The 23017-nt window shown below is 36.3% G+C and overlaps 1 protein-coding gene across 1 annotated transcript; it reads left to right on the forward strand.

Moving 5' to 3' along the window:
- Nucleotides 1–7624: 7624 nt before the first annotated feature.
- Nucleotides 7625–12323, forward strand: LOC126627881 (synaptotagmin-3-like). The gene is made up of 12 exons (XM_050297454.1): nt 7625–7960; nt 8540–8638; nt 8742–8792; nt 8873–8996; nt 9260–9378; nt 9471–9572; nt 9690–9764; nt 9900–9976; nt 10222–10468; nt 10960–11328; nt 11495–11620; nt 11722–12323. The coding sequence occupies exons 1-12, from the start codon at nt 7850–7852 to the stop codon at nt 11848–11850; spliced, it is 1629 nt and encodes a 542-aa protein (XP_050153411.1). The 5' UTR covers nt 7625–7849; the 3' UTR covers nt 11851–12323.
- The last annotated feature ends 10694 nt before the right edge of the window (nt 12324–23017 follow it).

The following is a 23017-nucleotide window of genomic DNA, read 5'->3' on the forward strand; positions in this document are numbered from 1 at the left end:
CAATGGTGGTGCACGACAATGATGGAAAGGTGAATGGTGGAGTGACACCCCTTTGTGGCTGAGCTCTTTGTCATTTTTACATTAATTCTTCTTTCTCTTTAACACATTCCTAGCCTCTTTAGTCTTCAATTTCGTCCATCCACCTTGCTCCATGTATGTGCTATTCATTCCAAGCCCAAAACTGCTCCAAAATGCCCCAAAATGCATCTTATTACTTCATAAGGCCTATGGACCTACAAACATACGAAAATAGCTTAAAATACATAATTAACTAAGAAATAACAACATAAATGCATGAGAACAAGCTAACTCAGTCGCATAAATATGCTCCTACCAATTACATCTCTTAATAGGTAATTAACTCCTAATAGGTAACTACAAGATACTCCTAGATATACTAGGATTTACACAATCACATTCCTAATCCGATAGGACTGCAACAAAAAGTAATATTTTGAAGTAAAGAAATTATAACTCTACATAACTCAAGTTTCAACTAGATTTAACAAAGAAAACATTTAAATTTGCAATTTGCAATAAAAAGAAAACATATATCATCATTCTTATTCAACTTAACAAATAACAAGAAGAAAAAGTACCTATTCAAGCTGTGAAATCCTTTGTTATTTCATCTAAATCAACATTTTCAGCAAGCTTTTTTTTGGGGAATTGTTATTAATACTCCTAAAATCTCATTTGGCACTCCAAACTTTCTATAATTAGAAAGAAAAATACACTTGTGAGGAGTGTATAATGAGATTTTTGGAGTGCTAATAACAATTCCCTTTTTTTAATGTAAACAACCATTGAATCTGCTAGAAACTCACTCTTTATCTTGTTGCGAAGGCTTGTTTTAATAAAATTCATTACTGAAAAAGCTCGTTTAGTACTTGTTGTAGAAACAAGGAGAGTTAATACAAGTCAAATTGACCTATCAATCGAATAATACCTTTAGGACCTCTTCAATAAATGTTGTACACTCTCTAATTTATCATCATGATCTTTATATATATATATATATATATATATATATATATATATATATATATGAATTGATAGTTCTAAACCTCTTCATTAGACAAACGGTTAGACCTAACCAAGGTTCTAAAAAACGATAGGCGCTAGTCTGGAGGCGGGCTGGCGCCTAGCGCCTAGGCGGCTAGGCGGGATCTAGGCGGCCTAGGAGAATTTAGATAAATTTTTTGTATATCTTGTAAATAAGTGCATATTGACAATTACAAAAAATTAAACTTGTATGAAATTCATGGATAAGATAATAAAAGAGTATCCAACAAATCCAAAATTTAAAAACACATTAAGCATATATGTCATATAACCATAGTGAGGAGTATTATAGGATGACACATGTACAATAAGTTCACAATTTAAAACCACATAAAATGCAAAATAGGAGGAAAATAAGGAAATATAGTAATGTAGATAGGATTTTTTTTTAATTTAAAAAAAAATTTAAAAAAAAAAAAACCTCCTAGCCGCCTAGCTCCTAGCCCGTCTAGGGCCGCCTAGCCTGTCTAGGTGGCCACCTAGAGTCCAGCCGATTTTTCCAACCCATTTCCAAGAAAATGCTTCGGGTAATCACTACTCAGCGCCTAAGCGGCCACCTAGGCCCTTTTTTAGAACATTTGACCTAACAAATTGAACAATAATAACACAATTGTATATATGATAAATTATACCTAACAAATTTTGAATTTTTAAAATTTAAACAATAAACAAATAAACAAGATCAGGAATTAAGAATGAAGTGGTAAAAAAACTTTACAATTGTTGAGAAATCAGCAGACTTTCACGCGTGCAGACTTCAGAGGCTTTTATGCCTTCGAAACAGCCGAAAAGTGTGCAAGGAAACATGTAAGATTGTAAGTAGTTGTTGAAATGAATAAAAATAAAATAATGAAAACTAATAATTACTTACTCCTAGAAAATCTAAAACAGTATGGTTTTGAATAGAATAAAATATTAAAATATTAAAAGTTGATTATTATCTATAGAATCTAGGAATAGTATGGATTTTGAATTGATTAAAATAATGTTAACAATTATATTTTATTCTTTAACAAACTTGTGTGTGTTCATAATGGGTTGGTTATAACAATTAAAAAAAAAAAAAACCCAAGTAACTATTATTTTTAAGCTTAAAGAATTAAAACTTCCCCTATGCTAGAGCCCACCTTAGCCTTGTTAGTAGCTCCGCCGTTGATTGGACAAGCAAATGTTAATACATTTTTAGGCTTAATTGGCTTTTTTGGTGTCTAAGAAGGTGTCTTCCGATGAAAGACCCTTATGGAAATGTGTTTGGGACAACTTAAGCTTTAAGAAGAGCTATTTTGAGCCAATTTTGGAGTTGCATTGGGTCCAAAATGTGGCTGTTTTATCCATTGCTAGATTTTCCTTGTCAATTAGGGATTATGTTTCCTAGTTTCTCTTAATTTATTTTATTTATTAGTCTTATTCTCAAAACTTTTCTAAAAAAGGATTTATAATGTAGTAGTATAAATAAAACCTTTGGTCGTCCCTAGTTTTCTTCTTCTGGATGCGATTTGTTAGAGAGGAATTCGGCCACAACTTAGAGATTTCAGACTTTTACATCCAAGGTGTTTTCAATCTTTTTTTTTTCAATAGAAATTCATTTGATTTTAATTATTAATATCAATATGCATAACTAATCTCGGGCTCATTTGGATGTGCTTTTGAAATGACTAAAAACGCTTTTAGCAAAAATGTTTTTGGGTTCCAAAAACACTTAAAGTGCTTTCTGCAAGAAACATCAATTATGTGCTTCTTCCAGGAAGCACTTTAAGTGTTTTTTTTCAGGATTTCCTTGCATTTTTACTAAAGATTGGTTCTAAAAACATTTTCACCAAAAGCACTTTCAATCATTTTAAATACATTCAAACAAGCTCCTCTTTTGCTAGGGTGAGGCCACAAACTATTTTATTTTCCTTCTATTTAATATTACAGATTTTTTTTCAATTTTTTTAATTAAATTCGTTTTTATTAAATTAGGTCATAAATCAATCCTTTCAAAACTTTGTTTTTAAATAATTAATTGAGATTTGGTCTAATACGAATTGTTTTAATAATCATTGTGGAGAACGATAACATGTTTCTTTTGCAATTATTTTAGGTGTTTTTAACCATTTTTATGCATGTGGTAAAAATACTATCAACTATAATAAGACAAGCTTATTCATCAACGCTATCCTTTAAGGAAAAAATGGAAGAAGCTTTAGAAAAAGAGAAGAAAAAAATCAAAGTCGTATTCAACTTTCATTTCAAATTTCAGTGTTAGATTTTCCCGCATGCAATATAATAGTACAAAGTCTTCCAAATTTTGAACCTTGTTTCCTTCCTACATATTAATAATCTTGATTTTTTTTTTAAATTAATATTCTTGATTATCTTTAGTGCGCAATGAGCATTGACAAAATAACCGCAAAGTGTTGAGTTTATTTCTTGGTTGTAGAAGCGCTTTTGTGCGTTTGGAGTTTCCTGTAAAGCACGGCAATGAGAAGGAGCATCTACAAAGTTGGTTTGTCCAAAAGAATTTCTAATTAAAATTAAAAAAAAAAGCACGGATAAATCAAAGGTGCATATATTTTATTGTTCATTAGCAGTATCCTAGGTATCTCTCCCAACCTAAAAGATTCCTTCAGTTTGTACTCACAGGCATATTCTATTAATTTTTCTTACTAACCAAATTTAATAATTTTTTTGTTGGCAATGGAGGCATAGCCCCCCCCCCCCCCACCAAAAAAAAATTACAGAGGATTATAACAAAGTTACGAAATTTGAACTATATCTACAATTAGTAATCGGCAACAAAAAAAAAAAGCTTATTAAAAAAAAAATGAACCCAAACTACTTGACAAATCTTTCACAATAAATATGTCAAATTTACAAAACTAACTTTAATACATAAGAGCACGATAGTTTAATATTTTGCCAACCCATCAAGCAATACTGTAAGCATAACACATTAAAAATATTATTATTTTTTGTTGGATATGTAATATTCGAACACTTGGAAAGAAGCTTCAAGTATTAAAGTTTTATATTTTGTATCCTCGAAGACAATGTCATTGTGTTATATTATTATTTAGCTGAAAAATCTAATGGAAAACACCTTGACTAGTCCTACCTTTTTTTTGTTTGTTGATTTTTCTTGGTGTTGTATGTATTCACTTATTATATCAATTTTTTTGTTTTCACGATAGATAGGAATCTAGGTTAGTGGTACTTAATCCCTTGTATTTCGAAGTAGAGCAAATTACAAAGTGAGATCCACATTGGATCTTTGTGTTCGGAGCATGTGGGTCTAGAGATTCGGACCACTTAATTTTTTTTTGTTAAAAGATATGTAATATTCAAACACTTACAAAGGAGCTCCAAATATTAAAGTTTTAAATTTGGTATCCTCGCAGACATATCAAGCTTTTTTTGTTTTACTATTATTTAGTTGAAAAACCTAATGGAAAACACCTTGTCTAGTCCTACCTTTTTTTTTTGTTGGTTTTTCTTGGTGTTGTATGTATTCACTTATGATATCAATTTTTATTTTCCTGAAAGATAGAAATCACAGGTTTAGTTGTACTTAATCCATTGCATTTCAAAGTAAAGCAAATTACAGATTGAGATCCCAATTTGGATCTTTGTGTCCGGAGTTTGCGGACCGAATGATCTAGACCATTCAATTTGTTGTTGTTGAAAGATATGTAATATTCGAACACTTAGAAAGAAGCTCCAAACATTAAAGTTCTATGTTTTGTATCCTTGCAGATAGATCAAGCCTTTCGTGTTTTATTATAATTTATTTGAAAAACCGAATTAAAATACCTTGTCTAGTCCTAATTTTTTGTGATTTTGTATGTATTCACTTATGATATCAATTTTTAATTTCCCGAAAGATAGAAAATATAGGTTAGTTGTACTTAATCCCTTGCATTTCGAAGTATAGCAAATTACAATATGCTCCAAAAACACTTGTATTTAGTTGTTTTGATATCCTAAATAATACATACCTGTTCTATCATTTTTATGAAATATATTTTTGTCTATTTCTCTTTGAAGTATGAACAATATCCTTTTAAGTTATTAAGAAACCAGACATTATTATTACAACAAAAGTTGGGTCTATTTTCCGGCCACAAGCTTCAATAAAATAGAATAAGATTTATTCTGATTTTTTGTGTTAGGAGCTTGCAAAGCTAGAAATTTATATTGTTCAAGAGAGAGAAAGAGAACCCAGTCGTTCAAAATTTTGAGTTTTTGTTGTCACATCTCGGGCCGGGCTCCCACCACATTCCGGGCTCGACTCCACCGTAGCATGATATTGTTCGCTTTGGGCCCCGACCACGCCCTCACGGTTTTGTTTCTGGGAACTCACACGAGAACTTCTCAGTGGGTCACCCATCTTGAAATTGCTCTTGCGCGAACTTGCTTAACTTCGGAGTTCCTATCGAACCCAAAATTAGTGAACTCCCAAAAGGTCTTGTGTTAGGTAGATATGAGAATATACATATAAGGCTTACAAGATTCTTATCCTTGGGCGATGTGAGATTTTACAATCCACCCCTCTTAGGGCCCCGACGTCCTCGTCGGCACACTTCCGGTCAGGGATTGGCTCTGATACCAAATTGTCACATCCGGCCTGGGCCCCCACCATATTCCGGGCTCGACTCCACCGTAGCACGATATTATCCGCTTTGGGCCCCGACCAGACTCTCACGGTTTTGTTTTTGTTAACTCACATGAGAACTTCCCAATAGGTCACCCATCCTGAGATTGCTTTCGCGCGAACTCGCTTAACTTCGGAGTTCTTATAGAACCTGAAGCCAATGAGCTCCTAAAAACCCTCGTGCTAGCTAGAAATGAGAATATACATATAAGGCTTACATGATCCTCACCCCTGGACAATGTGAGATCTTACAATCCACCCCTCTTAGGGGTTCGATGTCCTCGTTGGCACACTTTTGGCCATGGATTGACTCTGATACCAAATTGTCACATCCCAATCCGGGCGCCCACCACATCTCATGCTTGACTCCACCGTAACACTATATTGTCCGCTTTGGGCCCTGACCATGCCCCTCACAATTTTGTTTCTAGGAACTCACACGAGAATTTCCCAGTGGGTCACCCATCCTGGGATTGCTCTCACGTGAACTTGCTTAACTTCGAAGTTCCTATGGAACCCGAAGTCAGTGAGCTCCCAAAAGGCCTCGTGCTAGGTAGAAATGAGAATATACATATAAGGCTTACATGATCCTCACTCCTAGGCGATGTGAAATCTTACATTTGTGAACTGGAGTAGTGAAATGGACAAATTAAAACTATAAAATTAAAACTGAATGATTTGGGAATATATTCCCAAAGTCAGTGAGCTCCTATGGAACCCGAAGTCAGTGAGTTCCCAAAAGGCCTCGTGCTAGGTAGAAATGAGAATATACATATAAGGCTTACATGATCCTCACTCCTAGGCGATGTGAAATCTTACATTTGTGAACTGGAGTAGTGAAATGGACAAATTAAAACTATAAAATTAAAACTGAATGATTTGAATCTCTCAGTCTGTAGACTTCAAACATAGAAATCTAAAGTGAATCTCAATATCATCAAAACGAGGACAAGTTGTTGATAGGTTGATGGAATTACAGATAAGCACAAACAAAGAAAATGTGTTTGCATTATTGTTTATTTCTGATGGGATGTGTTCATAAGTATTTATAACAATGACGAAGCATGCCTGCTAAAAAGATAGCTCTTATTTCATTTTCAGAAGTTGTAACATTTATTACACAAAATGCTAATTTTTCAGAATGGACAAGAAGAAAATCTCCTTTTATTAATTTTTTTCTGTCAAAAAAGCACTTTTTATTGTTAAAGAAGAATGAAATTTTTTTTTTTGATAAATTATCAATGAGTTAAATTGTTAGTTATCAGAAGACAGGAATTAGTAGGGATCAAACCCCACATCAGGATGATAGACATAATTACTTTTCATTACTACGATAAAGCGATGCGAAGAATCAAATTTAATTAATATCCAAGAGAATTAAATTTATTATTGTAAATAAAATGCTTAAATGGATTAAAATCTCGATAATTATTGCAAGATCCCTGATTTATTGTAAATGTAATATACATAGGAACATATTACTCTAAGTAAAAGATGCATTTATTCACAGGAAAACTAATGAAAAGGGCTTGAAAACTTTGAGTTTTAATGATAAGGACAAAATAAAGGGTAAAGTGAATAGTACCAGGATTAATTTTTTAGTGTAAAAATGTGGCTTTTCGTTAAAGTAAACAGTACCAGGTGCTTTTCGTTAAAGTTCCCTTTATTCACACATAATTAGTTGTCTTATTTTTTGCGTGGGTTTGAACATCGTTGGCACCTAATCTAACATCTAATCTAGTCAAATCTATTGTTTGATAAAAATTAAAAATTAAAAAAAATTAAAAAGGAATTATTGAATTTGTAGACAAATTATGAATTGGCCAGTGTGGGCAAAAATGTCATTTCAACACTGAGAGAACGTAAAGCAAAGCAAAAACATGTTTAAGTCAGGACTTACACGTAGTGACCACTGAGAGGCGCTGATGATCAGCCAAATGGCCGTTTCCTTCGAGGCAAATCAAAGAAACAAAACAAATTCAGAGTTTCAAACGTTGAAGAAGCAGAAGAAACTGTTTCAGTACCTACCCTCCCAAGTTAATTCTCAACTTCAAAAACAACCGATCGCCTTTAAATCTTATTGTAAATTAAAATTGAGTTTATTGCTCTTCTTTTTGTTCTGCGTCTTCTTGGAAGTAGCAGAGAAGAAAAATGGGAATTTTAAGCACCTTCTTTGGAATTGTCGGCTTTGGCATTGGAAGTCTGGTGGGACTCTTGGTGGGTTTCTATCTCTTCATCTATTCAGAGCCTGAGGAAGTGAAGGTACAATCTTTCATTATTTGAAGCTTTTGATTTCTGGGTTTTTGAGATGGTGCAAGAATCTTTCAGTGGAAAAAGTCCTCGTGGTTTTTTTGTTGTTCATGGTGTTTGCTTAATGAATGGGGTATTTTGTGTTCAGAGAGATTTTGGATTAAACAATTGGTTAAACTTGCCAGTCTTGCATGTAGTTGATTGCATTCAATATCACCTGCGTCTCATATGAATTTCTGAATTTCAGAAGAAACAGGGAATCCGCAAATTCCAGTTTTTAAGTTATTTTTGAATTTTGAGCTTTATGGCTTCAATTAGTTGAGAGAAAAGTTTATGCTGATTCAAAAGCAAAGTAATTGGTTTTCCTTTTACCCTTCTGTTTCTTGACTGCAATCAATATGCCGGCTGCATTCGGTTGCCTCTGAATCTCTTGTTAGGAATCACGTGAAGTTTTCATCTTTCATGTCACTAATTAAATTAATTTCACCTCCCCTGCTTTCCCCTCTTGAGTCTATAAACATCAAACACTGCTAGACAAAAGTACCGTGAAGTGTTACGTACGTATAGTGCTCAACCTACTTAATGTTGCAGGATCCAGTTATCAGGCCGCTGCATGAATTAGATTCTAGCACTTTGCAAGGTCTTCTACCTGAAATACCAATGTGGGTTAAATTTTCCGATTTTGAACGAGTTAGTATCTCCTCTTAATCTTATTACAATGAGCTTTTGCCCTTTCTTTCTCTTGTTGCTGCTAACTCTTCACCTCTATGTTCGTTATATGCATCCTGTGCAGGTAGACTGGCTAAACAAGTTTCTCTTGGACATTTGGCCTTACCTTGACAAGGTGATAATCTAGTTAACAGTTCTTTTTTTTTTTTTTTTTTTTTACACTGCTTTTTGAGACTCGGTTTATTTATTGCGCAGGCGCTTTGTTGTACAATAAGAAACACGGCAGAACCTATCTTCGCAGAGTACATTGGGAAGTATCGCATTGAGGCAATTGAATTTGACAAGTTAAGTCTGGGAAGTCTGCCACCCATAATCTATGGTTAGTCTACTCACTTTCATATCCTAATCATGAATACTTGTTACTTTTCGAGAACAAAAGGCATTTTGGTTGCCTTATATAGCACTTATTAATCCTCTTAGTTAAATTTTAAATGCAATGAATCTTCAGAAGTTTAGGGCACCACTTTCATCGATGGCATTACATATACAAATCATGGATAAAATTCAAAAAGAATTTTCGTTTATGCATTAATCCTTCTGGATTTACTACTATATAATTTGTTTTTTTTTTTAATCTTTCAGGTCTAAAAGTTTATGAGACTAATGAGAATGAATTAATCATAGAACCGGCATTTAGATGGGCTGGCAATCCCAACATAGTTGTGGTTTTAAAGTTGTTGTCTCTAAGAATTACGGTTCAGGTAAAAGAAATCCTTCAAGAGAAGAACTGTTCATTTTTATTATGATATGCTTGATTCATTCTGTTCAGAATACTGATTGTTGTTATTATCAGTTAGTGGATTTGCAAGTATTTGCAGCACCACGGGTTACTCTGAAACCTCTTGTGCCGACGTTTCCATGTTTTGCAAGCATTGTCGTGTCTTTATTGGAGAAGGTCCAATAAGAGCAAACTTTTCTTTTCATCTTTTTCCCTTTTTATTTTAGATTGCATATTTCTTGACTGGTTTAGATAGCCTACGTTTAAACCATGATTTTCTCCCATTATCTGCAGCCACATGTTGATTTTGGAATCAAAATATTGGGTGGGGACATCATGGCCATACCAGGCCTCTATCGGTTTGTTCAGGTGCTTCACCAGTAATCCTTTTCTGGGTAGGATTGTGATTATACATTAGCTGAGTTTTGGATAGCTGTTTAGATGATTTATGTTTGCTCAGATGTTGGTTTGATTTGCTTTAACTAATCGTCTACGTGTTTGCAGGAGACCATTAAAAACCAAGTTGCAAGCCTCTACCTATGGCCTCGAACACTGGAAATACCTGTTCTTGATGCTTCAATGTGAGTATTTATGAGATGGCATGGCTGGCCTTGACACATCTAGCTCAGTCTTTCACCTTAAATTTTTTTAGTTCTACATATTATTTTACTTATATCTATTTTAATCCATGAATCAATCATCTTGAACAAGGCTTCGCAGACATGGAGCCATCACAAGATGACCGGAATGGATTTACTTCTATCAATGATCTATCAAATATACTTTTTGTTTCACAAAAATGATATTCCTTTAAATCTTTTAACAGAGTGGCCAAGAAGCCTGTAGGGATACTTCATGTGAAGGTCGTCCGAGCACTGAAACTTTTGAAGATGGACATCTTGGGAAGTTCCGATCCTTACGTCAAACTAAACCTTACTGAAGATAAGTTGCCCACAAAGCAAACCACTGTCAAGATGAATAAGTTGAATCCTGAGTGGAATGAGAAGTTCAGACTTATTGTGAAAGACCCCCAAACTCAAGCTCTCGAGTTGCAACTCTATGATTGGGACAAGGTTTTCCCCTCGCATTTTCTTTTGGCTCAAATACTACATAATAATATTCTGATATTTCATCCATTTGATTTTGTTATTTTCTGCAATAATGCGAACCCTTGTTAGCATTGACCTCTGCTGATGTAGCCGTATGTCCTTTTAGAAAAGGGATGTCTTGTTCATATGTCAGTATAGGTTCTCAAGCCCTTTCGGTCTCAAGCGTGTGTGTTTGAAAGCATATTCATGGAACAATAATTTGGAATATCATCAGAGTTCATTATACTTGTTCTTGCAAAGTTGGTCTTTATTAAGCTTCTACCAATTTCTACTGAATAAGAGTAAAATCATTATCTTTTCTCTATTAGTCATTAGTACTTAAATGGTGTCTCCATAAGTTACTCTTAAATCTGCTCTGAGTCTGAGGTAAGATTTAGACGAAAGATTTTGTTTGTTAATTTCTGAATTTGTGAACAAGGTGCAGTTTCAGTTTTGATCATTTTTTGTGTTGACAGGTTGGCAGACATGACAAATTGGGAATGCAGTTAGTTCCTCTGAAAGTGCTAACGCCCGGTGCGACAAAGGAATTTGTGCTAGATTTGGTCAAGAACACAAATATCAATGATCCTCAAAACAAGAAGCGTAGGGGGCAAGTTATAGTGGAGCTTGCTTTTGTTCCTTTCAAATCAGAAAGCAGTAAGCATAATGGAACTAGTAATGGATATGGGAAAAGCGAAAGTGGAAAGTCATTAGAGAGTGATGAGTCCCTCAGCGGAGCTGGTGTACTATCCATTTTGATCCAGGGAGCTGAGGACGTAGAAGGGGAGCATCACAGCAATCCTTATGCTTTGCTTTGCTTTAGAGGAGAAGTAAAGAAAACTAAGGTGAACTTTCACTTTGATTACTTTCAGCTCCTTTTTAACTTGAACAACATCTTGTGAACGTAGATTTCTTGTGGTTCCAAAACACGGATTTGAAAAATCTCGTAAGCATTCTCATGGTTCCAGTTACCCATTTTCTTTACTTACGGTACTTCTATTTTGTTGGCAGATGATAAGAAAATCCCGCAATCCACTTTGGAATGAAGATTTCCAATTTATGCTTGATGAGCCTCCTTTGCATGACAAGATTCGTATCGAGCTCAAGAGCAAAAGCAGAGCCCTAATCCGAGCAAAGGTATGAAAAATACCATTGTTCCCTTATATTTATAAATGCCATAATCTTCTCCACATGCTTTACAATGCTCAGATTCCTCTGTATCATCTCCTCATGCGTAGGAATCACTAGGATACGTGGAAATTAATCTTGCCGATGTGGTACACAACGGACGCATCAATGAAAAGTTCCATTTGATTGACTCCCACAATGGAAGGATACATGCAGAGCTAAGTTGGACAAAGGCCTGAAAACATGGGATTAGAAAACAATGCGTTGCAAGTAATCTCACGTCTCGACTGACATTTCCAATTTGTTCCGACCGATGATTACGTGATTAAATGGAAGGAAGAGAAGAGGAGAGGGAGAGAGAGTTTTGAATCTGTACATTGTTTTGATCTTTCAATCGTTATAGTAAATAGGGTTTAACATTTCTGTTTTCATCCCAATAATTTTGAAGTAGATTTGGGTGGTTTTGCTTTGGGTTAGAGTGGGCTGGAAGAGTACTCTTTAAAATCAAAGTCCAATTTCAATTGTGCTAGCTAGACCAGGCTAGTTGCTAAGGGGTTGAGGCTTGGGTTAAACCCTCTGCAAGCTTTAGGCCAGACCAAGTCCAAGTCACATTTTCTATTTTCTTTGGTTTAACCACTTCGTGCCTTCTAATTCGAGTTGTGGGATCCACGCGCGTGCGTGACGTAAATTAATATAAGTTTTGTTATTTGGATGGCAGGGAGTGTGGGATAAACGTGGATGACAACACCGATAGATTTTCAAAGTGAGAGACCAAACCAATCAGTTTCGAAAAAGTCAGGGATTATATGCGAGAAGAAAACCACTTCTATTGATTCTACGATACGAAAAGGACATGTTAACAAATTAAAGGCGAAGAAGAAGAAAAATTGATTATAGAGTCTGATTCTTATATATTAACAAAAAAAAAAATAATAATAATACATATTGGCAAGACGGTTACATAACCAAAATACTACATCTTCTCGAGATTTGATTCTTCTACTAAGTTACAAGATGCATTTATAAAGATTGAATTCTAGACAAACAAGATGCAATGGTAAATTCTTAAGACGTAGGTACTAAAAATACCACAACATAAAAATAAATAAATAAAAAATAAAAATAAAAAAACCAAATTACTAAGCTCTAACTTTTCTAGCAAAACTTCCCTACAATTGGGGCGATAATGAAGGTATTCTAAAGCTAAGCATCTCTTGTCAGTAAGAAAATTAAGACATATCTACTGCATGATAGGTTTAGATTACCGACGCCGAGAATTCACAATAAGTATATATAGCTCAAGTTGAGCATGTAATATGCATGTCTAGTGGCAAACTTTGTATATATTGATGCCTTTTATATATGAGCTATGCAAAATGAAAATACTGTTCTGTAATTTCATAACTGAGACGAAATAAGCCACTTTTTGGAGATGAAATGAAAATATTGATGTTCAAGGCAAAGGTAGATGGTCCCTCGCACAGCTCCTTAAGGGTGAATGACACTTTGGGTGCGGTTGTCGGGCTCTTGCGGCTTGGTATGCTACAAAGAGAGTTCACAGTTAGTTTGAAGGACTTGGATTCTCTGCCCTCCCAATTCGGTGCCCTCCCCGTGCCCTCCTGTTTGTGTGGTCACGGTTAAGCCACGTCAATATTTTATATTACTATTTTTTTTTTGTCTTATTGTTTTTTATAAAAAACAATATAAAATGTTAGCATGGATTAACCGTGACCACACAAAACAGGAGGGCACAGGGAGGGCACCGAAATGGGAGGGCAGAGAATCCAAGTCCTAGTTTGAAAGGTGCCTTTGTGGGGCCTTAGATGTAGGCCTTGAGGCCTTAGATGTAGGTCTTGAGGCTCGCAATCAAAACTAACGAAGTGCTAGACGTGCCACTATTAGCTCAGTATAACAAATGTTGAAATAGATGTGTTTTGAGTGATTACTTATGCCCCAAGTTACTTAAACTTCTTTTTGTCAAAGAATTGTCACAGATGGGTTAAGTCTGCATTTTTTTTTTTTCTTATCATGTAAACAAGGACCTTTAGTTCATAATGTTGTATGTTCGAAACGAAGAGAGTTCAGAGCTCTTTAGACCATTTCCTCATATCCAGTTCGTTCTTAATGAAAGCAGGTTTATTAAGTTAACCATATCTTGATGTAAATGGGACTCTTAGGTGGAAAACAAATGGAAATAACTTTGAATACAAGCTTAAAAGTACATTTAGACGATAAATCTATTAAGCTAAAGTACAAACAAAAGGACTCGAGCAAGATTTCACCTTGTCGAGCAATGTTGAACTTGTTGCAGCCACTTCTCATTGTGTTTACAGAGGTTGTACTCTAAAAATGGATGAATGGTAAATAGGTTTTACACAAAGGAATCAATACTACAACACTAGGGAGGGTAGTAGAGCTTTTACACTAGACATAAGATAGCTTTTCTAAGGACACTAATGCTAAAATGACTGAATCTAGGTTGGTTTTAGCTTTCTGGATGCAAATCTAGCTTGAGAGCAAAGTTTGTATGTTGTTTTTTTGATTGGTTGAGTATCCTTGTCTTTGTTGTCTTTTTCTCCTTTTATAGGCGATTTGGCCCGACTGTTTGGGCTTTATTCTTGGCTGAGGGCTCTCAAGGGCAATGAGTCATCATGTAATATGCCATCAGAAAGTGCTTTTTGGCTGGTAATGAGCTGGTCTCTATTAGTTGTCACTTCAGTCATAGGCACATGTTGAGAAGGCTTCAGTTTGTCTCTGGGCTTCAATGTTGAGCTTCAGGTAACTTCAATTTGTTTTGGCGCCTTTAGGTTTTTCTTTATGCAAAGCCCAATATTTAAATATTAACCCAAACAGTGCTGCCTTTAATCATTGTTAAGTCTGCAATCTGAGACATTAATAATGATTAAACAGTCGCCGCATGCTTTTACTCGGGACTTGCACCACTTAATCAGCCATATTCGAATAAACCTTTCCATTAACCACGATTTCCAATGTTAACTAACTACTTATTATATAACCTTCACTTAAACCTCTCGGCCAAATACCTTAGCCTAAAAGCACATTTTTTGGGATTCATTTTCAACTTATGGGTTCTCATTCTTGCTAAGGCTAATTTGAGGTCTTCCAAGTGTTGCTCTTCGGTTTTAGATTTCACCACAATGTCATCAACGTACACTTCCATGCTATGGCCGATTAAGTCCTGAAAAATGGCATTCTTTGCTCCTTGTTAAGTTTCACCAGCATGTTTTAGCCCGAAGGCATGACTATATATTCATATGCTCTTACATGTCTCGGGCACCTAAAAGTTATCTTATGTATATCTTCTTTAGCCATTTTTATCTTATTATAACCAGCATTCCTATCCATAAAAGATAGAACTTTGTGTTTTGCAACTGCATCTATGGACAGGTCAGCCATTGGCATGAGATATTCATCTTTGGGCTTGGCTTCATTAATGTTTCTATAGTCAACACAACATCGAACTGCATTAGTTACAGCTTTTAATATGGGTACGATGTTGGCCAACCACTCAACATACTTGGCAGGCCTAATAAATCCAGCTTTTATCAGCCTCTCGATTTCTTCTTTGACATTATCTTCTATCTCATTTGACATCCTTCTGGGAACTTGCTTTACAGGTTTATATCCCTCCTTAATAGGCATTCTGTGTTCTACTAAGGTCCAATCTAAACCTGGCATCTTAGTGTAATGCCAAGCAAAACAATCTTTAAACTCATGCAAAAGGCTCACTATCTTTGCCCAATCACTAGCTTCTAACAAGCCATTGAGTTCTATAGGCCTTAAATCCTTCTCAGTTCCCAAATTAATGGTTTCTAAGGGGTCTTGTACCTCTGATGCTGTCTTATCAGACTCGATGCACAAAAATTCAACTGACTCTGAACTCTCAAGCACATCATCTGGCCAGTCCAAGTCATATTTACACTCAGCTATATTTATGGCTGCTTCTAATTCTTCTCCAAAAAACTCTTATTCTTCTTTGTTCTGGTTACTTGAAGCTTCATTTTCCCACTCTGCTTTTTTTTTAGACGAGCTTTCTCTTGCTTCTTTTCTTTCTCTCACATACACCAACAGTCTTTTGATTAAGGACCTAACCGCAACTACTTGGTCATTCCTTCGTTGTTCTAACATAATTGGTTTTGGGGAATTAGGACAATATGGGGTTTGTCCCATTCCTCCCTAGTGATATACAATCCTTGCTCCAGAAGCTTTTGGGTTGTCACTTTAGTCGGGCGACCATTATCATCAGCTTATATGCACTGCAAAATCCCAACACTGGGGTTGTAAAAACTGGCTTTAACAACATTGGATGTTGGGAGAAATGGTCGTGACTTGGCATTCACCATTTCCCAAAAACTTGATTCCTTGTCCCTAAACTCGTGGTACACATCAACTTATTGATGTAGAATGGATGACACAGAAAAACTTTGATGAATCCAATCTCTGCCCAGTAATGCTCCTTAAGTAGAACTACTATCCACCACAAAGAAAGCTAACATAATTTGCTTGGACCCCAAGTTAACCTCTAAAGGTAATATCCCATGTGTTCTAGTAATGGCTCCATAGAAACTGAAAACTGTGAGGTCAGTGGGGATAAGGTCATCTTCACTTGTACCCAATCTCTTCATTTGTTTAAATGGAAGGATGTTGACCGCAACACCACCATCAATCAATACCCTTTTGAAATGTACTCATTCCAGATGAGCAATCATATATATGGGTTTAAGATGGTTGGTTAGGACCAAACTCAGGTTGCTGAAGACCATTCTATCTTAATATATCTTCTCGGGCTCCTTCTTTATGGGTTAGGGCAAACCTGTCATACCTGACTCTCATTTCCCAGCTTCTTCAACACTAACAAGTACCATCATTGGTTCTGTTGCCAGGTAATCACCCTTCATTGTTACGGGTTGATCATGTTTGGCGCAAAGCATAGCAAATAGAACATAAGTCATATTTACGTGGAAGTTGCTAGGTTCAGATAAATCTTTATTCTTTCTTCCAATTTAACATGCAAATTCATCCATCTGTATATGCATGTGCATGTTCGGGCAGCATTAACTTGGGCACCTTTTCTTCTACTGTTATGTCAAAATTGAGTAATTTTCCTGACATTTGACAAGGTATATCTTCCAGTAGAGGTAGGGGTATCCCCATCTCGGGGGATATGATCCCAAACATAAAGGTTATGGCCTCCAACTTGGTGTGGGCATCATCACCACACTTTCTTAAGCTCTCATCAGCACTCTGTATTTTCCTGGATGAGGATTCTGAGGTACATGATCTTCTTCTCCCTCCATCTTACTATTAGATTTCTCTATCTCCTTTTTACTCTTTCATTAGAGTTGTCCTCATTGCGTAGCTCTTTCAAACTTGACATTTCCAAAGGCTTCTAAAATGGTGGGGATCTTTAATGAGTTCATGTGGGCCTTATGCTGCCTTTGGACCCTCTTGATTATAGATGCTCCAATTTCTCTAACAGGCTTGCCATTCTTCCCAATTATGTACCATTTATGACCCTGTCGGGTTGAATCCTTCTTAGTAACTAAGGAATCGAGTTCCTAGACTTTTCTTTCCATCCTTGCTTTGAATTGCTATGATAACTTGGCTGGGGTGGTCTCACTTCTACCCACTTTGGCATTTTGGCTTCCTTATCCTTAGCTTCTTCAGAGACTTCATAGTTTCTGAATACCTCGGACAAGCCTTTAAGTTGAGAGTCTCCACCCAGCCTCTAAAATACATTCTTTGAAGTTTCCTTTTCTGCTTTCCGCATAACACTTCTGCGGGCATCATGTTCCTCTTTTTCTCTTCTTTTGATTAACTCTTAAACAATGATTGCTCCTTATGCTGGCAATTCTAGCTCGCACTCACATTGGCACTTGCTACACAACATCATTCCCTTAACCACAGCTGCTTGTGGTTTGTTGGACAACCTCTTAGTACCTTTAAATGACCTAATAGCTTGCTTTCTTTCATTCATCTCTTCCCATGTAGCTTTTGCTTTTCCTTTCTCAACCCAGTTGAGGTTGATCATATTGACTAGGGCTTCTGGGAATGGATCTGTATCAATCATTATATTTGCCTGGGGTTTTTCCAACAACAACTTTTCCTTAACTATCAGGTTCTGAATCCAATCCCTGAACTGTACACAGTTGGTGATGGAGTGATTAAAAGTGTAATGAAGCTTGCAATACTTCTTTCCTCTCAACTCTTCTAGTTTAGGCATATTTTTTGTACCGTCGGGCACAATCACTCTTGCCCACACTAACTCCTCATAGATCTCTGCTGCCTTGTCAAATCAAACGAATAAGCTTGGTACTTGGGAGGCTTTATAGGCACGAATCCTTCATCATTCATCACTACTTTTTGACCTTTAACTAGCTGGATCAAGCCTTTTACCATTAAAGGTTTGAAAGGAGTGGCCATCTCGGCCGCACACAACTTCATCCCTTCTTCTCCATTATGTCACTTTTTCCAATCTCAGGCCATTCAAACTCCAACTAGTGAATTGCAGCTTTACTTTTGTAGGAAATGGGTACATTGGATGAGTGTTTCACTTATTGCTCTTCAGCTAGTAACTTTTCATACTTTGTAGCAACTATTACCAACTCATACAGTTCACTAAATTGCACATAGTAAAACTTCTTTCTCAAGGGCAATCTCAATGCTTTATAAGCAATAGATATAAGTTAGGCATGGTTAATAGGGAACTGGAATCTCATTCTTGTCCTTCTAAACCTCATCATGAAATCTTATGTAGACTCATACTCATACTACTTCACCTCAACTAGATCGTTGATAGTCATCTCGGGCTATACCCTATAAAATTGCTTGTGGAAAGCCATCTTCATTTGCCCCCAATTAGTAATGGAATTAGGAGGTAAAAGAGAGTACCATTGGGATGCTAAGCCAACCAACAAATTTCCAAACAACCTTAACTTGTAGTTAGGATTGTCTTTAAATGCCACACAATAGTTGGAAAACTTGAAGATGTGATCTCTAGAGGATACATTATAATTCTCTTCACTGAAAGTTGGGAATGCGAGAATCTTAAAGTTAAGGGAAAAAGGGTTCTACTAATCAATATATTCAGGGTAGGGCTTCTGGTAGGTGATCCTAATAGCGGGCAAGCCTGTGGTTGGACATTCTGGACCACCATCATTCTTAGCTCAGCCAACTCGTCTCTACATTGTTAGTTAGCTGTATTGCTATGTCGGGTGTAAAAAGGTCTTCATTTCAGGCTATGCTCATTGCCCGAGAAAGCCTCATTCTTTGGTTCATGTTGTCTCCATTTGGCCTCTCCTCCCTTATTAGCCAGTGGCGATGGCCTATAAGGAGAAGGCTTGCCCGCAATTGTGGACACAACTTTTCCACTAAATTCCCCAACTTGTTGGTTCATTCCATACTTCTTCTTGTCTTACCCGATCTGCCCCCTACTATCTAGTAAGAACGATAGAGGTCGAGCATATCTGTTTCTAGGATCTCCTTTACTTCTAGCTGACTGGTTCCAGGTTCCACCTTCTTCTTCCCCTATCATTCTTTCCCTTGAGCAAAGGAAATAGGGGAATAACTGGTTCTTTCTTAGGACTTGTCTCTCTTATTTTCTTTCTAGCATAACCATCTTTTAGGGTAGAGTACTCCAGATCTAATCTCATTTGCAAACTCCCTGTAAGAGAATAGAGTCTGCCCACTTCTCCTTTGGTCTCTAGAGAAATCTTCTCCATACTCTTCAACATTTGCGCCATGGTGGCTTGCAAGTCTTCGTTGGTCACTTTTCCTCTTGACTTCTCAGATGAAGTCAAGCTTTCCAAAATAGCTGGTCCTCGTAGGGAGGAGAAATCTTTTGGGTGGTTTGCCATGTCTGATCTTGGTAGACAATAGGGTGGCTCGTACTTTGTATTCCACCTAGAGGTTCGCTCATTCATTCTTTTTCTTGGCACACAAGACTTTGTAATGGGTCCCACAAGACGTGCCAAAACTATGTTCAAGTCAAAGATGGATGGCCTCTCGCACAACTCCCCAAGGGTGAATGACATTTTGGGTGCGGTCGTTTGGCTTTTGCTGCTTGGTATGTTGTAAAGAAAGTTCACAGTTAGTTTGAAAAGTGCCTTTATGGGGCCTTAGGTGTAGGTCTTGAGGCTCGCAATCAAAACTAACGAAGAGTTAGGCATGCCACTATTATCTTAGTATAACAGATGTTGAAATAGATGTGATTTGAGTGATTACTTGTGCCCTAAGTTACTCAAACTTCTTTTTATCAAGGGATTGTCACAGATGGGTTAAGTTTGCATTAAGTTCTTTTTCTTGCCATGTAAACAAGGACTTTTAGTTCATAATCTTGTATGTTCGAAACAAATGGAGTTCAGAGCCCTGTAGACCATTTCCTCAAATCCAGTTCGTTCTTAATGAAAGCAGGTTTATTAAGTTAACCAAATCTTGATGCAAATGAGACGCTTAGGTGGAAAATAGATGGAAATAACTTTTGAATACAAGATGAAAAGTACATTTAGACGATAGATCTATTAAGCTAAAGTACAGATAAAAGGACTCAGGTAAGATTTCATCTTGTCGGGCAATGTTGAACTTGTTGCAGCCACTTCTCTTTGTATTTACAGAAGTTGTACGTTAAAAAGGGATGGATGATACATAGGTTTCACACAAGGGAATCGATACTACAACACTAGGGAGGGTAGCATAGCTTTTACAGTAGACAAAAGATAGATTTTCTAAGGACACTATTGCTAAAAGGACTGAATCTAGGTTGGTTTCAGCTTTCTGGATGCAAATCTGGCTTGAGAGTAGAGTTTGTATGTTATTTGTTTGATTGGTTGAGTGTCCTTGTCTTTGTTATCTCTTCCTCTTATAGGTGATTTGGCCTATTGTCTGGGCTTTATTCTTGACCGATGGCTCTCAAGGGCAGTGAATCATCATGTAATTACACCTTTATGCCATCAAAAAGTGCTTTTTGGCCGGTAGTGAGCTGGTATCTGTCAGTTATCACTTTGGTCATAGGCACATGGCCTATACCTTGGCTGAGAAGGCTTCGGTTTGTCTTTGGGCTTCAATGTTGGGCTTCGGGTAACTTCAATTTATTTTGGCACCTTTAGGCTTTTCCTTAGACAAAGCCTACTATTCAAATATTAACCCAAACAATTGATTTGCTAAATCTTTTAACTATTGCTTCCCCATTTGTATAGCACAAGTAAAGCAATGTTCGCTGAAGAGATTGAACGAACAAGTAATTGCAGCACGTCAAAGAGAGGCAGCGCCTCCATTTTCTCATTAATCTTATTTGGGGTTTTGTTCATAATAGTTGAATGCCCTGAAGGTGTTGCAGCAGCTTTCCTTTTTGAATTAACAAGATTATTATTTTATAATCTCTGTATTTCTTATTTAACGCTGAGAGCTTTCTTGCAACTAAAACGTTGTACGATTAAGTTTTAAGTCAATCCCGTACTACGTTCCGTTAAAATGTGGAGTGCTGCAACCACGACATTACAAATACAAATAAAATTCTATACTTTACATAAGCACATCAACATACATGAATATGCTTAAAAAGATACAAATAAACAGTGAAAAGTTAGAAAGCGACTTGCACAAACTCCAAATTAGGCATGATCGTAAACATATGGAGCCCAGTGTATGCATGGATTAGGTTTGACTTGCAGATGATCAATTACATGTAACATCATAATTAAGGAAAGCTGCTCGGGCAATTTGTTTGTTCCCTGTAGTGGATATGCATGGTTAAGCTCCATCTAATATTATCTTAGTTAAAGAGAGTATAGAAAAAAAGCATACATGTAATAATTAATGCTCCAATCTACCAAGTAAAAGAATTCTCGACTTTTGCATAAATATTCTTTTGTTACATAATCTCTTTCTCCCCACTAAAGTAAACGTAGCATATAATATATATATATATATATATTCTCTAAATTCTTTAGTTGACACAATAAGTTGTTATGCGTGTATGCGTTCTATGAGAAACGAGAATAAAAAACCAATATGCCTCAAGAAATTTGATCTCTCAATTGATTTGATATGCCAAAATATTCGTGGATAACTGAGAACTATTTAGTATATATTTAGTATACTTTAAAAAAAAAAAAGAAGGTATCAAGGAATTTTATTGATAATAATAAAAAAAAATTATACCTAGTGAGAGGACATAAACTTAACCCTTCATAATACAAGAAAAAAGAATTAAAAATATATAAAAAAAAGGGGGACATAAATCTTACTCCTCTAGAAACAAAAACAACAAAAATACAAGGAGAGAAGGGGGGGAGGAATGAAACTTAACTCCTCTAAAGCCAAATCTAAAGGTCTAAACCTGCAAAACAAAAAGCAACATCATAAGGTTAAGAAAAACCATGAAAGTGAGACAACCATTAATTTAAGAAGCGAAAGCCTGAAAAACCAACATAATTTTAAAAACAAAATAGCCACCAACGAAGAGAATATTTAGTATACTTAATTTATCCAATAAGAAAGAGAGAGAGAGAGAGAGAGAGAGAGAGAGAGAGAGAGAGAGAGAGAGAGAGAGAGAGAGAGATAATATGAGTTATCTAAGCAATGGATGCATGATTTTGAGTATTTTCAAATGCAAGACATCGAATTCGCTTAATCACTTTCACTACCCAAGTGGGGAGCACCATAAGAGGAGGGATTATTATTCCCCTTGGATATTAAAAAAGGTCAGCTTTCTCGTTGACTTACCCCAGAAAGTCTGGCAAATTTTAGAGATAGTAAAGGGAATCCTATACCCTCCCCACAAAGGGTTTTTATGAGGATTCTTTCTTTGTTATAATGCATCTCCACTCACTGCTATAGGAAGCCTTTCATGTCTCTCTCTCTCTCTCTCTGGTTCTCCCTCAGTAGCTAGCTAGGGCTAGTTGTTGTGTGAGGCATGCATGTGTGTGCTCTCAAAAGGAGGTGGGAAATGAAAAGGGTTCACTTTCTTGGTTCTTTGTTGATGTTCTTTTGTGGGGGAGAGGAATAACTTTTGCGTTTCTAAAAAGCTACAGCATTTGAATTTTCCTTTTAAAAGGTATATTGCCTTGTGATGTATGAGCGGAGGCCATGGTAAAGTGGCGGGAACAGGGAGCTCCACTCACCTCATTATATGATGGTTTGGTCTTTTGACTATTTGGATTTAGTGTTTGGTGCTTGGATGCCTTGGGGCACTGCTGTGCTGTGTGCACTCTCAGTTTCAGAAGCTGATCCATGAGGTGTCACGTCTTTAAGGTTCTTGTGATTGAGATAGAGCAAGATGTTGAGAGCAAATCTCACGTCGGAAAGTTAATAGATCTTGCATGTGTTTATAAGAAATTAGATTACTCTCTATATTTTTAATTGATTTTATAATAGAACCTCTATTTA

Source organism: Malus sylvestris, chromosome 7 (assembly GCF_916048215.2).
Source record: "Malus sylvestris chromosome 7, drMalSylv7.2, whole genome shotgun sequence".
Classification (NCBI taxonomy): Eukaryota; Viridiplantae; Streptophyta; class Magnoliopsida; order Rosales; family Rosaceae; genus Malus; species Malus sylvestris.